This window comes from Cyprinus carpio, chromosome A7 (genome assembly GCF_018340385.1).
Source record: "Cyprinus carpio isolate SPL01 chromosome A7, ASM1834038v1, whole genome shotgun sequence".
In the NCBI taxonomy this organism is placed as follows: Eukaryota; Metazoa; Chordata; class Actinopteri; order Cypriniformes; family Cyprinidae; genus Cyprinus; species Cyprinus carpio.
Window position 1 is genome coordinate 25,133,744 of NC_056578.1, and position 18,474 is coordinate 25,152,217.

General features: G+C 35.2%; 3 protein-coding genes across 4 annotated transcripts in view; 1 reads left to right on the plus strand and 2 right to left on the minus strand.

Annotated features, from left to right (window-relative positions):
* phkb (phosphorylase kinase, beta) overlaps positions 1-2,882 on the plus strand; it is a 57,572-nt gene extending 54,690 nt beyond the window's left edge. For both annotated transcript variants that reach the window (XM_042760589.1, XM_042760588.1), the window contains exons 28-31: positions 17-146; positions 311-418; positions 543-683; positions 2,143-2,882. In XM_042760589.1, the coding sequence (XP_042616523.1) occupies positions 17-146; positions 311-418; positions 543-683; positions 2,143-2,280 (517 nt within the window). In that variant the 3' untranslated portion in view covers positions 2,281-2,882. The remainder of the gene's footprint in view (positions 1-16; positions 147-310; positions 419-542; positions 684-2,142) is intronic.
* A 1,447-nt stretch (positions 2,883-4,329) lies between these two features.
* Positions 4,330-6,100, minus strand: LOC109106258 (type-1 angiotensin II receptor-like). Its single transcript, XM_019119638.2, has one exon. It carries the CDS (start codon positions 6,040-6,042, stop codon positions 5,098-5,100), a length of 945 nt encoding a protein of 314 aa, XP_018975183.1. The 5' UTR covers positions 6,043-6,100; the 3' UTR covers positions 4,330-5,097.
* A 10,355-nt stretch (positions 6,101-16,455) lies between these two features.
* LOC109092823 (type-1 angiotensin II receptor B-like) lies at positions 16,456-18,114 on the minus strand. The gene has a single exon (XM_042759236.1). It carries the CDS (start codon positions 17,952-17,954, stop codon positions 17,067-17,069), a length of 888 nt encoding a protein of 295 aa, XP_042615170.1. The 5' UTR covers positions 17,955-18,114; the 3' UTR covers positions 16,456-17,066.
* Positions 18,115-18,474: the final 360 nt, after the last annotated feature.

Genomic DNA, 18,474 nt, shown 5'->3' on the forward strand with positions numbered 1-18,474 from the left:
CTCCATACTTCCATAGAACGTGGCTCAATAGACGTCAGATCGATGGCTCCCTCAACCGCAACCCTCTCGGCTTCTATGACCGTGTTTGGCAAATCCTGGAGAGAACACCGAATGGCATCATGGTTGGAGGAAAACATCTCCCTCAGGTAACTCTTCTAAATAGTTTAAACATTTTTTGAAAATATTAAGCATGGTATTGTTGAGGACCTTTAGGCCTGCATAAATAATTGCATCATTAATGGATCATTTTAAATGTGTTCAGAATATCTGCCGTTTGAGATGACCACCTCAATCTTTCACTCTTTTGCAGCAACCTACTCTGTCAGATATGACCATGTATGAAATGAATTTTTCCTTGTTGGTGGAAGACACATTGAAGAACATTGTTTTGCCTGAATACAGGCAGATCATTGTGGAGGTTAGGCACAATTTGGTCCTGCTGCAGCCTTAACCTATTTTGCAACGCTTGAATTTGTAATCTGACATATCATTCACCTGCTGTTTGACCCTGTGTCTTTGTGTCTTTGATGACCTGAATGCAGCTGTTAATGGTGGTGTCAGTTTTGCTGGAAAGAAACCCAGAGTTGGAGTTTCAGGAGGCTGTGGATTTGGACTGGTTGGTTAAGGATGCTTTTGCGGACTTTCAGAAAGACCGCAGCAAACTGGATGGATCTGAGAAACAGGTGAGGGCAGATTAAGTTAATGTTATCAAATGTTTGGATCAATATATACTACTATTCAAAAGGTTGGGGTAAATAAAATGTCTAAATGTTTTTGAAAACACTTATGGCTGCACGTATTTCAGCAAAAATACTGATGAAACGGTAAAATTATGAAATAGTTACAATTGTTTAAAATAACCGTTTTCTATTTTAATATATTTTAACATGTAATTTATTCCTGTGATGGAAAGCTGAATTTTCAGCAGCCATTACTCCAGTCTTCAGTATCACATGATCATTTAGAAATCATTCTAATATGCTGATTGTTGTTTTGCTCAATATTTTTGAGGAAACTGCATTTTTATGATTGTTTGATGATCAGAAAGTTCAAAAGAACAGTTGAAATCTTGCAACATTGTAAATGCATTTAATGCATCCTTGCAGAATTAAAGTATTAGTTTCTTTAAAAAAGGAGAAACCTCTGTATATAACAGTACTGTATATTGTAGTAAAACAAACAATATTGACAAAATATACTTTTTTAATGTCTATTCACTGCTTTTCACCTTCCACAATTATGTAATGTCTTTGAATTATCTTCGTTTGGTGGCTTTTCTCAGTAAATAGCCATTAATCAGCATAGCATGTAATTAAAAGACTGAGAGCTCTAATATTTAAAGGGTTACTCCACCCCAAAATGAAAATTTTGTCATTAATCACTTATCCCCATGTCGTGCCAAACCCATAAAAGATTTGTTTGTCTTCTGTTTAAAATTTAAGATATTTTGGATGAAAACCGGGAGGCTTGTGACTGTCCCATAGACTGCCAAGTAACTTACACTGTCATGGTCCAGAAAAGTATGAAAGACATCATAATTTTAGTTATTCTGCCATCAGTGGTTCAATCTGAATTTTATGAAGCAACAAGAATACTTTTTGTACACATAAAAAAAAAAAAATATCGACTTTATTTAACAATTTGTCTCCTCTGTGTCTCTCCGCATCACCGTAGCGCCATTTTGAAGAATATCCGCTGAACGCAAGCAGATACAGTGATGAGGAGAGACACAGAGGAGAATAATTGTTGAATAAAGTCATTATTTTTGTTTTCTTCCCGTACAAAAAGTATTCTCGTTGCTTCGTTATGTTACGGTTGAACCACTGATGGCAGATGGACAATTCTGACGATGTCTTTCATACTTTTCTGGACCTTGAAGTTGCAATTTACTTGGCAGTTAATGGGACAGTCACAAGTCTCCCGGTTTTCATCCAAAATATCTTAAATTCTGTTCCAAAGAAGAACAAAGCTTTTACAGGTTTGAAACGACATGGGGGTAAGTGATTAATGACAAATTTTCATTTTGGGGTGGAGTATCCCTTTAATGTATTTTAAAACACAGCAGCCAGTATGAATTAGAATAGCATGTCTGCTTGCATTAGCATTTTGTGGTGATGTTACTAAGGTAAATATAATCCACAGGATAACATGGAGGCCTTCTACAACACACCAGCCCTGGGGAAACGTGGCACTTGCAGTTACCTGACCAAGGCAGTAATGATCCAGCTACTGCAGGGAGAGATGCACCCCAGTAAAGATGACCCGTGTTCTGTCAGCTAACGCACCACAAACTCCTGTCAGCATTACTTAGACTGCCATACAAGCCCAGTCTTGCTAACATAGGATTGTTTTTGTCTGAGATATATTATATAGTACATAAATATATATATATAGGACCTTGCCCACATTTGCATCTATTTTAAAAACACAGTTTACAGCTTATTGTGTAAGAACCATTAAACTTGGCTATGTGTAGAGAACATGCCTCATTTTAAACTATTAATTTAAGGTCAAACTCCCCCTATCATCATACAGTGAAGTAACCTAACTAAGTAAACTAACTGCATGTCATTATTTCAGGATGTGGATTGAATAGAGTGTTGTAGATGTTGTTGGTTATGAACATAAAAGTGAATCTAGAAGCTGTTATGCAAGTGTTTTTATTTTGAAAGAATTGATTACGTAGTATACAGATTTATCTTAACTTTATGTAGTTTGTTTTTGACTACTAGTTAATGTATCTTGTGTCACTTGCCTTTATGTATGTTTGAGTGGTATGAAAACTGTTGGAATGTTTTCACTATATAACAACAGTATTTTCAGTCCATTATTACTTAAGAAAAATATATATTGAAAAATAAACGGTCCGTGTTTTAACTTGATTGCAATTGTCTGCCCTTTTCTCATTGTGTCAACTGCATTGAAAACCTCAAAGCTTTGACAGAAACATAAAAGATGCTTGTGTCGCATAGATAGTTATTAAAGTACATCCCAGAGAAAAAGCTTAGCAGAAATCTTGTTTTTCCGAATGAGTGGGTGTTTGGACCAAGATCCTTATTTATCATGCTGTCCACTGCCATCAGCATCCGCTTAGTGTATGTCAGAGCGATCAGAGGTCTCAGCAGTTCTCCTGAGGAATGAGTACCAAACTCACAATATATTGAACACAGAGACCAGACTGAGACTGAAGAATCTGTGTCTGCCCCTGAGGCCAGATAGAAGCTTTGAATAGATGGAAACAAGATTACACACTGGCATTTAAGGGCTGAACAAAACTAAATTACATGTTCTTAAGCCAAAATCTATCATATGCAAGTGGGTGGCTTGTTTTTGCTGATTTGGGCAGTCCATTTAAAAAATGGCTCAATCTGTAAGAAGGTTGGCATTTTTGAAGAATGTAATGCACTTCTTTTAGTCTTACTGCATTTTTTTCTGATTTGTGTTATAAATCAATGCACCATTACACCCAGTTTTACAGTACCCATCCAAATTAATGTACACTTCCACACAGAATTTCAATCCACTTGAGAAAAGCAATAAAAGTGTTTTAAAACCCTCATAAAAGTTAACAGGCTCCTCAAAGTCACAGTGTGTGTGTGTGTGTGTGTGTGTGTGTGTGTGCAGCTGAAGTGCAGTCTGACAGGTCTGTCTTCACTGTTGTCTCCTCTTAGTCCACACAAATATGCAGATTTAAAACATTTCTATTTGAATTTATTCCTAATGGCAATGGTAATTTATGAGGAGTCATTACTCCAGTCAGCACTGTCACATGATCCTTTAGAAATCATTCTAATATATTGATTTCATGCTCAAGAAACATTTTTTATCAGTCTTGAAAACATTTGTGCTGCTTAATATTTTTGTGGAAAAAGTGATATAGTGATTCTTTCGGTTTTTTTTTTTTATTTTATTTTTTATTTTGTTTTTAATTGAGTATTTTTTTTTGACATTGTTTTTTTAAGTGTTATTTTGTATTATGTTGAATTGTCAGCAGTATTGTATTAGTTTTCCCACTACTTCACGAATAACTTTTACCACCAGTGATGCAATGAATCCTCATTATAAACAAAGAATGTGTGGCACCTCTTTAACTTCACCTAAAAATCAATTTTGCATTTGCTTCTATTACAAATACACCGCTGTGCAATTTGCTGCAGTTCCAATCCCCTTCACAGAAATGTTTCTATCTTAAGGAGATGGTCTTTATATGGATTTTTATTTATTTATTTTTATTTTGTAAACAATTCCCCATTCTTTCTGGCTGTTGTCTATTTAGATTTCAGATACCTCTTACACAAAGAAGGAGAAGGAATGTCAGAGAACTGGAAGTAGGTTTTTCAAAGAATGTGACCTCTTTATTATTCATTTCAAACCATATCAGTCTTTGACAAAGCTGACTTACTCACTGTCTTCTGAGAAATACACATGATCTGATTGGAAACAGGAACAACAGATAAAAACTAAAACAGAAAGTTAGTGCTCAGCTGATATTGTTGTACATGTGACAACAGCTCAGTTGTTTTTAAAATAGTGTTTTTTGTTTTTGTTTTTGTTTTCTGGTTACTAGGTGATTTTGCCAACATTATTGCACACACATGGCTTACAGATAAGCAAGCTATTGTACTGTCTTTAGATTGTACAGTACTATTCTAGCAGCAAATGCCAATATAGCCATTTCAGTCCCTAAAAACAGTTCACACAACAAATGCTTAATGATAACTGATGCATCAAATCACAAAACAATGCATTTTACATTCAGTAAAGAAGCATCTTAAATATATAATACTTAAAAGGTAATTATTGATGAATAACAAAAAGAGCATGCATCTAAACATTACCCACTATGATCATGTGTTGTTTAGACATTGCTTTCATTTATACAGTACACTGTAGTTCAGAGTCATAATGTAATTCATAAGAATAATAGCTTTTGCATTACAGTGGTGAAATTACAGAAAAATTAAAGCATTAAACTCATCAAAAACTCTTTAAAAAGTGCTACATATACAGCTTTCTGAAATTCATCCAAATGCATTTTTAAAAGGTGCTTCTATCATTGTCCAGTTTCTTCTGCGTATGTTGATATGACATGTTTCTTTAGTTCAAGGTGCAAAGCTTTACTAGTGAGCTGTTCACTTCTATGAAATGATCCCTTGGTAAATGTTGTGAGCCTTTAGTGACCATGGTCTCCTTTGGCTGTTTGCGTTTATGTAAACTCTTTGAGGAAAAGGCATAGAGGAATGGATTCACACAACTGTTGATGAATGTAAGACCTCCAACAATGTCACTGGCAAAAGAGAGAACTGGATTTAATCCTAAAAAAAGAGAACAGATTTCCTCTAATTTTATTATTTCGTGTGGAGCCCAAAAAATGAAGAAAACTATGACAATCCGTGTGACCAGTTTAGTCGGTCTGTGTCTGTATCTGAATGCTCCCTGTGTGGCTGTTTTGTATAAGCAATAATATGAAGTCAGCATGATTGTGAAAGGAAGAAAAAATCCAAGCAATGACTCCAGTAGAGCAACAATAAGACTGGCTGTTGACTCCAGTTTTCTTTCACACTTGGATTCACCTTCAGTGATATCTTGTGTAAGTACACCAGGACAAGAGAAAAGCAGTGCCAGAGCCCAACCACTGATCAGCAGCGCTCTCTCTCTTCTCTTGCTCATCCACAACTGTGAATGTTGATGTCGAATCCGTAAACAACGATACAAACTCAGCATAGTTACTGTTATCACACTTGAGTATGCGCTACAGTAGACGAGTGCTATGAAAAACTTGCAGCTTACTTTGTCAATGCTCTCTAGGTCACTGTAGATCCACACAGGCAGGGTTATCAAACATAAGATGTCTGCAGCTGCCAGATTCAGCATTAGATGAACGGTGAAATTGTCCTTTTTGAAATGCCGAACTATGAAAAGAATTACTCCAATATTACCAGGGACTCCAACCATGAAGCAGAGACCCATCAGCCCACCGCTGACCAGGTTAGCTGTAGTCCAGCTGGTGGAGTTTAAACTGGAGCTGCTGTGGTTCAGCATGACACAGACACACTAATGTCGAGTTAAGACAACTTCTTCAGAGATCACCACTTTCGCATTTACACGCTTATTTATAACTTATTTCATCACTTCCCTTCATACACACCCACAGTTCTCATGACATTTTTTTCTTTCAAGATCTCAGATCTAGTACAGCGTCTGCCACAGAGTTCTCATGAATTGTTTTCTTTCATAATCTCATAGATAATCTCATACAGTGTGTTATGCCTCTATCAATGTGAAACCAAAATTTAATAAAAAAAAATGAACAACAGATCTATTATATTCAACTGATATTTATTTTCAGATATCATATACACTCAAAAATCGAAATGTGTGTTTACAACTCATTTGGACATAGACTTCAGAAACAGGGCCGTACACAAGTTTTTATAAATACTGAGGTCCCAAAATGGAGTTAGGGGGGTTCAGGGGCATGCTCCCCCATGAAAATTTTGATTTTCCTGACCTACATGTGTGCATTTTAATATGTTTTAAGGCTCATAAATTGGATAATAATATATAGTAGGTTTAAAGTGGGGGTTATTTTGATTTATTTTTATATTTTAGTGATTCTTAAACATGAGAATCAGATTAAATGTTGCAATGAATGATCCACCCTACTAACTGGAAATAGAGAAGATACAGTTTGTTTATTAATTTAATAAACTCTTATAAAGTTTTAATTATCCTGGTAGCCTTCAGTAAAATCACGTATAAAATGATTAAACAGGATTATTATTATTATTATTATTATTATTATTATTATTATTATTATTATTATTTTATTCCCACTGATATAAATTAATCTTTTCCAATAAGTTTAAACTGATTTTTACATTTTATGGGCATTTTTACCTTTATAAATCAAATTCTTACATTTAATCAGTGAATTAGGATAATAGACATTTGGGCTGTTACCAAACAAATGAAATCAACACAGAAGCTGCATCTGGCATTTAGATGTATTTTCACAATGCAAGACATGAATGCATTGAACCTGCAGTTATACAAATGCATAAATAATGTTTTGATATATTAAACATAAAACGTTGAATACTGATATTTGAAATGAAAAAAAAAAAAAGTCGAAATGTGAAATTAAAATCGCCAGGTGGCAGCAAATCACTGTTAATAAGTGAGTTTTTGCGATTGAACCGAATCATTAAATGGTTGATTCATTCAGGAACAAAACACCATTATGTTGCTCAGAGATGCAAAACAGTGCTGTGGCTGTGTTTGAAAATATTTTTGTTGGCGAAATACAAGCAAAACAGCCAATATGGTGTCTAAAACACAACTCTCTTAATTACCTTCTTGTTTATTGAGCTGTTGTAAAAAAAAAAAAATCTATATCATATTTATAATCATAGTAATTTTGGAGAAAAACGGCACTCTTCAAGTGAAATCGATTAACTATATGAAGTGGTATAAATATGTAAATTTTCTGCCCCCATGTCTTGAATTTGTGATCATTCTAAATGCATTTTAATAGACTGAATCATGCAGAGAAAGAACACACTCTAAATGTGCACATGCAGTAGTCTAGACTTCAAGTAATGCATGCGTGCTCTCTGTGGGGGGTTTGAATGGTTTTTGCAAAATACTCAATGTCAAATCGCACATCGTTAAAACAACAATTACATATTATCGCATGCAAATATCGTACACCCCTACCGCTGATGCATCTAAGATGAGAAGATCTGTTATCTTGGCTTTTTATCCTTGCAGCACCAAAGCAGAATTAATATAAGGTAATTATTTTACAACTTCTGTTATTGGAAAAATACAGATGTCCGGACCTCGGGGACCTCAGTGGTGGGTACGGCCCTTTTCATAATTACCTGTCTTCATGCCAGATTTATTCAAACATATATATATATATATATATATATATATATATATATATATATATATATATATATATATATATATATATATATAAATAACTAAAAGTAAAAACAAAACAACTCCTATTTAGTATTGTTTTAGCTAACTAATGAACTGTAAACAGTGGATAACTTTGCTGATGTAAATGCCACATAAAGTGATACTGTTCACAGTCTGTTTTATTGGCATCTTTCATAGACTGTATAAAAACATGGACGTAGTGTCCGTGACATCACCTGTAGTTTTCTGAAGAGTGTTTTTGAATCTCAAAGTGGGCGGAGCGGGCTGTCGCCATCTTGGCAGTGCGTCACTGCGTGTCACTCCCGGATAATCGAAAAGGGTCAAAAAGGTGGGAGCTGGTTGCTGAAAGCATGCCCACCGAGCTCGATGGCAGTGTCAGCAGCGGCAATCCACCTGTCACTCAAGTGGCCACGCCTTTAATTATGCAGAACTTTAAGGCTTAATATAATTTAAACGGATTAGTTATAAAAAAAATTATCCCGCCTCACAGTTATCATGAAGGGCAAAATTAGCTATATAGACTAAAATAATTTTTTGAACCAGGCTGTAAACATGTTTTTTTTTCTGCTGTTAAGGTGGGCATTTTAACATGGGGAGTCTATGGGATTGACTCCCTTTTGCAGCCAGCCTCAAGTGGCCAGTCGATGAATTACAGTTTTAGTCACTTCCTTGTTGGCTTCCGAGAGAGTGGGAGGTTGCCCATTGGCATCTTTTCCCGGTTGAAACACTGATTGTGCAATATTACATCAGACATGATACATTTTGTTAAGCTATACTGCATCCCGACATGAACTATGTGATTCATACGGCCAAATAGAGTCTGATTTACTTAATCTTTAACTGTTAATGCGTTATTGACATGTACATTTTGACAGCCCTGTATTCAACAGAGAGATTTTCTTCACACATAGTATGAGTTGCAGTCTGATACGTTTTCCTACTGACCAGACACAAGAACATTTATCTCCCCCCGGCCATATCCCACCTGAACAACACATTTAACACACCTCAGGACTGTACATCTGTAAATAGCACATATGCACATTCACAATTCTGTCTACTGCCATTTTGTTTTTCTCTATATTTTATGACTGTATTGTTATTTATAGTTTATTGTCTATTCTCTTTATTATTAGTGTTTTTATTATCTTAAATTATATGTATGTCTGCTCTATGTTTGTACTTTCTGTACTGGAAGCTCCTGACAACAAGACGAATTCCTTGTGTATATAAACACACTTGGCAATAAAGCTCTTTCTGATTCTGATCTTTCTGATTCTGATTCTGGGAAGACAAATTGCAAAAGTTTTAAATAGAAAATGGAGAACTGTGTTTCTCAAGAATTCTCAAGAAGGGCGGAAGAGGAAAAAGGAGAAGAGAAGAGGGATCTACAAAGAATAAAGAGTTCAGTCATATTCACAAGTTGTGGCTTGCCAAATGTACCTCGGAGTACTACATGTAGTGTGCTTCGTGAAGTTTCTGAGGTGAAAAAAGGCACAAATCCGGCCTCCTCTGAGAAAGGAGCATAAAGAAAGCATCTTGAATGGGCAAAAAAAGTACATGAAGATGGATTTTGTCAAAGTATTATGGATGGATGAGATGAGGGTGACTTTAGATGGTCATGATGGATGGGCTTGAGGCTGGATTGCTCATGGACAGGAAGCTCTGACCAGGGATTGGTTTCCCAAAAGCATCGTTGGCCAACTGGTTGCAACTGTGGTTAGTTCTCAGACTGTCTGATGCTTATTGCAAAATACAATGCTAGGAGACGGTGACAACACTCTTCTTGCAAGAAATTCATAAGAACTAAACTATTTGGGGGTATCTTCCAAATTTGCTGTATATGTGTCCCATGAACATGTGACACATTGCATGTCAGCAGTCTAAGCCACACGAGACAGTAAACAATTAGTCACAGGCTTTCCATCTCCTTGTAAGGTCCTACAGAGTAAAATACCACTGTTTATGGACATTTTCTGTTTCTGTTTTCTAAAGTCTACACGCTGTTAAAAAAAAAAAAAAAAAAAAAAAAAAAAAAAAAAAAAAAAACATTTTGCTATAATTTATGGCAACTTAAAATTGATTGAGATAACTTTAAAAATCCAACTTGACTAAAGTTAAATATGTCAAGCATGGACACTTACTTTTTGAGTTGAAACAACACATTATTACTTATTCTAATGTTGAATTTTAAGTTGTGATAACTAATTGCAGCAATAATTTTTTTTTACAGTGCATGTGAATACAAGTGAATCTAATTCCATGGTGTGGTTTACATTTCATTAAATTACATTTCAAACAAAATAAATGTTGCATAACTACCACAACTGTTACTTGTTCCATTGGGTTACTTACAGTGCCTTGTGAAGTATTCAGACCTATAAGATTATATATATATATATATAATATCTATATATATATATTATATATATATAATATATATATAGATATATATATATATATATATATATATATTTTTTTTTTTTTTTTTTTTTTTTTCTTTCACATTAGTCTACACACCACTCCATAATGACAAAGCAAAAAACAGATTTCTTTGCAATTGAATCATATTTTTTTCCATTGTCATTATGTGCAAACCAGTAATAATGTATCATGTCTTATTACCATTTAGTAAAAACTTGGAGACGATTGAGAAATGCCCCGTTAATAGTAGTTCTTTATGCAAAGTGTGAGCTTAAGTAGCTCATAGTCGTTTCAAGCTGAAAATATCAAAATTGTGGCAGGCGCAAGTACCAAATGTCGCACATAATTAAACTAGAGCTTCTGGTTCTTTCAGACGCAAGACATAAAAAATAAAGTTAATGCATAACTTCACCATAAAATGAGGCTGCATGACCAGGCAGCTTACCACTTACCATTTCAATTAAAAACTTAAAATTAAGCATACCATAGTTATATAATAAATAAAGAGAAAGAAAATATTCCGTTTTTTATTTATCAACATCATAAAATGCATTAAACTTTACATTACACCATGGTTTCTAAACTGAGCTTAATGTAAGAACTGCAGTGAGATTGTGAGATTAATTAACTGATTGCCTCCATAATTGTAACATCCCCTATAAAGTTTGATTTATATGTACGTACAGTCCCAGTCAAAAGTTTGATAAATGTCTCTTTTTAACAATGAAATACTGCCATAATTGAAGTCTCTTATGCTCATCAAGCCTGCATTTATTTGATCAAAAATACAAAAAATAAAAAATAAAAAATAAAATAAAGGTAATATTCAGCAAGGATGAATTAAATTGATAAAAAGTGATAGTAAAGACTTATACTGTTATAAAATATTTCTATTTTTTTTCTGTTAACTTTTTTTGTGTGCAGAATTATTAGGTACACGTTTTGGGAGGTTTACCTTTCACTCAAACCTGTTTGATCAACTTAATTGTTCACAGCTGTGACTGTGAACATATAGGGTGCAAGTCCTCTTTGTCAGACAACCAGAAGGTGAATAAGTGAGAAGATGCTTATATTGACTGTGCAGAATTATTAGGTACTTTTCCACTAGGTACTATGATGGGGCAGAAAAAAGACTTAACACATGATGAATAGAATAAAATAGTGAAATTGCTAGCTGAGGGATCAAACATAAGACAAACATAAGATGGACAAACAACGGACAGTCAGGACTGCTGAGAGGATTATTGGTGCCCCCTGACCAACCTCCAACCTTTTTACACTTCCAGAGTGAGGACGAGGGCTGGTAAAATCACTCTGGACCCCACACACCCAGCACACTCCCTCTTTGAATTGCTGCCCTCTGGTCTGCGCTACAGAGCACTGAGCACCAAAATGACCAGACACAAGAACATTTATCTCCCCCCGGCCATATCCCACCTGAACAACACATTTAACACACCTCAGGACTGTACATCTGTAAATAGCACATACTGTATGCACATTCACAATTCTGTCTACTGCCATTCTGTTTTTCTCTATATTTTATGACTGTATTGTTATTTATAGTTTATTGTCTATTCTCTTTATTATTAGTGTTTTTTATTACCTTCAATCATATGTATATCTGCTCTATGTTTGTACTTTCTGTACTGGAAGCTCCTGACAACAAGACCAATTCCTTGTGTGTATAAACACACTTGACAATAAAGCTCTTTCTGATCCTGATCTTTCTGATTCTGATTCTGGTGAATTTCAGAAGAGAAATTGCAAAAGTTTTGAATAGAAACTGGAGAACTGTGTTTCTCAAGAATTCTCAAGAAGGCCGGAAGAGAAGAAAAGATAAGAGAAGAGGGATCTACGTAGAATAAAGAGAGAAAAACAAAACCAGTTCAGTCATATTCACAAGTTGTGGCTGGCCAAACATGTAGAGTACTACATGTAGTGTGCTTCGTGAAGTTTCTGAGGTGAAAAAAGGAACAAATCCGGCCTCCTCTGAGAAAGGAGCATAAAGAAAGCGTCTTGAATGGGCAAAAAAAGTACATGAAGATGGATTTTGCCAAAGTATTATGGATGGATGAGATGAGGGTGACTTTAGATGGTCCTGATGGATGGGCTTGAGGCTGGATTGCTCATGGACAGGAAGCTCTCACCAGATTTCGATAGGCAGCAAGGTGGTGGAGGAATTATGTTATGGGCAGGAATAATCAAGAATGAGGTTGTGGGGCCTTTTAGAGTAGAACAGGGTGTAAAAATCAACTCTGAGAACTACTGCCAGTTTCTTAAGAGCACTCTGTTCAAACAACGGTAAAAGCTCAGAAAGGTATTAAAGACTACCACCCCATGTGTTGGCCACCAAACTCATCAGATTTAAATCCAATCGAAAATTTCTGGGCTATTTTAAAGCGCCTTGTTTATTCTGAAGAAAAGCCCTTCTCAAGTTTGGATGCTTTCTGGAATGCAGTCATCTCTGCAGTAAGGTCTATTGACCCTCAGCAGGTGAAGAGTTTGACTGATTCTGTGGATTGAAGATTGATGGCTGTGCTAGAAAGAAAAGGAGGCTACAGTATGTGAACAAGTGAAGGGACTAAGACTGAACTTTAACAAGTGTTTTTTGTTGCTTTTGCCGTTAGTAATGTTTAAAGATATTGTTCATTTACAGTTTTCATCTTATTTTATCACTTCCATTTGGTTCTACCTAAAATGTTGTTGTAATAGTTGTGCTATTATCTATGTACCTAATAATTTTGTGCACCTCTTTTAAGAAATTATTATTTTTTTGTTATATAAAAGCATAAAAAGTTTAGGAATCATTCAAGTGCTTTTTATTGGGGTTGGGGGCCTCCAACATGAATTTTGACTACAAGGCTTCCAAATGTCTAGAACCAGTCCTGACTTTGAAAGAAACAACTGAGAGACAGAGATGTAACGTCATTACAATGATTACATTGCCTTTTTTCTTGTATTTCCTCAAATTTTAGATATGCTATCTAGACATACAGAGACTCACAGGAAAAGCTGATTTCCTCATACAACAGCAGTGGCTGTGAGAAAATAAGCTGTGTGATTACTTCTCCATGACACTGGCTACTTCACGTTGTGTAAATCCAGTGTGGCAATCTATTGTTGTCAAGATATGTTGTAACATATCTTATTGCGTTTGTATAGGAGTTTTGATGCATTTCGGCATTGTGCACTGAGACCTGCATAGAGACAGCTAAGATGTGATGCAAATAGATTGTTTGAAGCTAAATTTAGCATGTCTTTGCTGCCATCTAGTGGATGCTAACCACATAGCTCTGCTAGCAGACTACGGTCCAGAAAGTAATTTTTTCACTTTAAATGTTTAAAACATTGTACCATTACATGTGATGACAGGTGGTTACCCTTCTATTGCTAGTTGCAAAATAAACTAATAATGGGTGACAAATATGACTACAAATAAAGTCTTCATACAATGACATTGGTATCACTGTTGCCGTGGGTAGTTTTTCATGTCCGCAGGTTCAAAGTATGAATAGTTTTAAGTCAAAAAACATTAAAAAGACTAGACCCCTCGACACCCTTTAAAGGGGTCATGATGCAATTTCAATTTTTCCTTTCTCTTTGGAGTGTTACAAGCTCTTGGTGTATAAAGAAGATCTGTAAAGTTGCAAAGACTAAAGTCTCAAATCCAAAGAGATATTCTTTATAAAAGTTAAGACTTGTCTACGTCCTCCTAAAACGCCTCATTTAAACAAGATTTGCATAACACCGCCCAAATGTTCACGCAAAGAAAGTAGGCGTACCTTTTATTCTCGCTGTTGCCGCCGGTGCCATTTCATGGAGAAGCTGTGTGTTTCATTGTGAAAGCGAAACTACTTTGTTTGGCCTTCCACACCTCGCTTTTCAGTCCAATGAGTTTTGTAAAAATCGACACGTTTCAGAAAGCGGGGCATAGAGGAGAAACAATAATATACAGTATGTGGAAAATAATGTGTTTTTTGAACCTTAAACCTCAGAAACACATTTTATTACACCAAATAATGTTCTTTTTAGCAACATCATGTGACCCCTTAATCAAACAGCAAAATCGAAAGAGGACAGGCACCTTTGTTTATATTGCTGTGTGTAGAACAACGTTAGCTGCACTTTTAATATTTAATAAATATTTCATTTTAATAAAATGTAAATTCATCCCCTGCACTTTATTCTGGCATGTGTGTTCATGTAGAGGTTTCTAGATTTAAATCTACATTTAAATTCAAAGAGACAGTACCGATAGTTTTTGCATGACCTGACGTTTTATTCATATCCAAAATGGGGAGATGTGAATATCATGAATGCTGAACACTCTCATGCAGTGCATGTTTCATTCATACTCGAAGCCAGAGGTGCGCTTGCACAGAAAGTCCAAAACAGATTCATAGAAGTAATGACGTGCAGGAGATACCTAATATGGACAAAAGCATCCCGCTATGGCTGTAGCTGAATAAAAAGCAGAAACGTTTTTACTGATGAAATGTGAAGACAATAAACACAGGATTGTGAAAATATATGGTTCATGCGTGTTTTTCAAGTTATATCAAGGTAATGAATAAATAAACTATATGAATAATGCAGTACTGATTGACATATCATTTGGTATAGAAACTATAAAATATATTTCCTGCCTTATTCTGTGATAAAAATGGGAAAAATGGGAAAAATATTGAACAAAAACATTATAGCCCCTTGCTGCAGCTAATGTTGCTTCCACAGGCTACACACAGCAATATAAAAAAAAGCTGTGCTGTGCATGCTCTCTTCACATAGTTCTTGTAAAATAAAATTAATTTAATAAGTAAACAAGCAAATCGCTCCTCTAAACTCCACTTACTGGCAGCCGCGGACATTATTGAAGGTATCTGATAGTGCACTAAATTACTAAAGGTGTCTTAACATGAGGGATCATCAGGTGAAAGCAGGGCCAGCCATAGGCGAGATTTTAGATTTCCGTCCCCCCACCCACCACTAAAAAGATTTCTGAAAATGCAGAATTTAAAAACTTTACTATGATATAACATAACATAACATAACATAACATAACATAACATAACATAACATAACATAACATAACATAACATAAATACTGATAAGAATTAACATAAATGAGTAGTAAATAAATTGTGATTATAAATAAATTGAGATGCTGAAGTGCCTTTTAGGTATTTTATGAGTGAATCTGTTAATATTGAAGAGACCAGACATGAGCTACTCCCACAGTTATCCTACAGTGACAAGTACTTATTACAACAAAGGGAAATATGAGCAATATGAAATGCCTAAAGTAGTCTAACAGACAACAAAGGCAACAAAATAAAGGCTACATTTTATAATTTATTTTTACATGTTAGCCAGCTAGCTAGCTAGAAAGTGTAATTGGCATACATACCTTTAGTGTCAATTTTTTGCATACATACAGTGGAAAAAGACATACTTAATTCATCTTACTCTAATGGCAATGTCTCTTGCACTTCAAATGATTGCTTGTTAATATTGTATGCATTTTTGTATTTTCAAAATACAAATTATTTGTATTTTAATTAAATACATTTTTCACACCAGTATTTTTTTATTTTAATTAAATGCATCTCATGAACACGTATTTGTAATTTGTAACAAAATACTTTTTGATGTATTTGTGCCCATCCCTGTTTATAGGTTTCAAATATGAAGTCCAAGATCATTGTAGCATCAGCCATGGAAAGTGACTTAAACGTGACTATTAGAGGCAGAAGAACATCTAAAATACTTCATTATGGAGGTTTCAAATTGTTGCCTGGCACCATAAAGTTGCATTCACCTGAGAAGGTTGCTATTGCAACAGCGAGCTGCTGCTGCCTTCCTCATAGGATCAGTATCAAATATCAAATTGAAAAAGATACAAAACAACCATGATTTATCTTTTTTCTTGTAGCTTTAGTCAGATCGGAAATATTCTAAAAACACATTAAAAACAAGGTCTTCTATGATTAGAACTAATCCAAATGAACTATGTGGTAAATAACCATGGTATATTTTTAAGTAATAAATGGAAAATATGTACTGTGCGATATTGAATCTTTTTGTTCTGATTTGTATTCATTTTAGTTTATTTTGGTTATATAATCAGACACATCAAACACAGTCACAGTTATATAAGTTACTCACAACACAACACACACACTCAAAAAGGTCTATATGTTGTTTGGACGTCAGTGTTCTTCAGAATATCTTTTCTATCATAAAAGTTTGGAACAACATAAGGGTGAGACATTAAGACATTGATTTCTTTGTTCTATAAAGATCAATAATTCAAAGATTATTGTTGTGCAATCATAGTAAGTTAATAAATTGTTTTTAAATGACCTAAAAACAGTAAAAATATTTAACAGTTGTTTCAGTAATTGCTCAACTTCACCTTTAAACTTCCTGTACCTCAAATAGTAGAACATGGTGCTAGCAACACCAAAGTAATGGGTATGATTCCCAGGGAATGTACTGATAAAATGGAATGAAATGTAAAGTCACTTTGGATCAAACCATCAGCCAAATATAACTGCAGCTTTTCACTCAGAATCCAGTTTCTTTTCCGTTACAGTTTGTAAGCGGTAAAAGTGTCTGCTGTGTTCACAGATGAGAATGTCTCCTCTAAAAAACAGCATGTTCCTTCAGTTGGACTGAGAATCTGGTCATTTTTGTTGACGTAAAGTCTTTGAAGCCACGGCATAGAGGAAGGGGTTCACACAGCTGTTAATGAATGTAAGACTTCCCGCAATGTCACCTGTCGAATTTCTGATCTCATGGAGTTTAGCTGAAAAAACTGGTAATGATGATTTGAGAAGTATTTCAAAAATTTGAAACAAATTAATAATGTGGTGTGGAGCATAAAAAATGAAGAAAGTTACCACAATCTGGGTCACCAGTTTGGTCAATCTTTGCCTGTGCCTGAATGCTCCCTGTGTCACCTTCTTATGTAGGCAACAATATGAAGTCAACATGATTGTGAAAGGAAGAAAAAAAGCCAGCAGCATCTCCAGTATGGCAACAGTAAGCCTATACTCCTCTGAATACAAAATCCTGCCACATGATTTCTTGGATTCAGCTTCAATGATATCTTGTGTAAGTACACCAGGACAAGAGAAAAGCAGTGCCAGAGCCCAACCACTGATCAGCAGTGCTCTCTCTCTTCTCTTGCTCATTCTAGACCACAACTGTGGGTGCCGAATTTGTAAACAACGATACAAACTCAGCATAGTTACTGTTATCAGACTTGAGTATGCACTACAGTAGACGAGTGTTGTGAAAAACTTGCAGGTCAACTGACTGATACTCCAGCTGTAGAGTTGGTTGTAGATCCACACAGGCAGGGTTATCAAACACAAGATGTCCGCAGCTGCCAGATTCAGCATCAGATGAACGGTGAAATTGTCCTTTTTGAAATGCCGAACTATGAAAAGAATTACTGCAATATTACCAGGGACTCCAACCATGAAGCAGAGACCCATCAGACCACTGCTGACCAGGTTAGCTGTAGTCCAGCTGGTGGAGTTTAAACTTGAGCTGCTGTGGTTCACCATGACACAGACACACTAATGGACAATGTGCTGTGTTAGGAAAAAATTCTTACAGATCACCACATTTATAACTTATTTCACTTGCTGCCCCCCCCACACACCCACACATGGTGTGATGAAATGATTTCCATCCTGTATGTGGTTGACGTAGTAATTAAATGGGTGCTATTATGCTTTTTGACATTTTCAACTTCCTTTAGTATGTGAATTGTTGCCGTTTGTGCATGAAAAAAAAAGATCTGCAAACTTTATTGATTTTTTAGAAGCATTTAACATGAAATAAAAATAATGATAAAATAAAATAATAACAAAACAAAATAAAACAAATTACATATATATGTACATATAGGCCTACATACAGTACAATACACATTAACGTCAAAACAATGGTACATTAATATCCTGAGGTGGTGCATGGTAAGCCAAGTTACGAAAGATCTGCAAAGTTGCAATGCACAAAGCCATCTCCAATGGGAGTAATTCTCTATATCAGTAAGCATGGTTTCTGAACTCCCTAAAAAAT

Coding starts and splice junctions, on each gene's coding strand:
- LOC109106258 (XM_019119638.2), bottom strand. CDS start 6,042: ATGCTGAACCACAGCAGCTCCAGTTTAAACTCCACCAGCTGGACTACA.
- LOC109092823 (XM_042759236.1), bottom strand. CDS start 17,954: ATGGTGAACCACAGCAGCTCAAGTTTAAACTCCACCAGCTGGACTACA.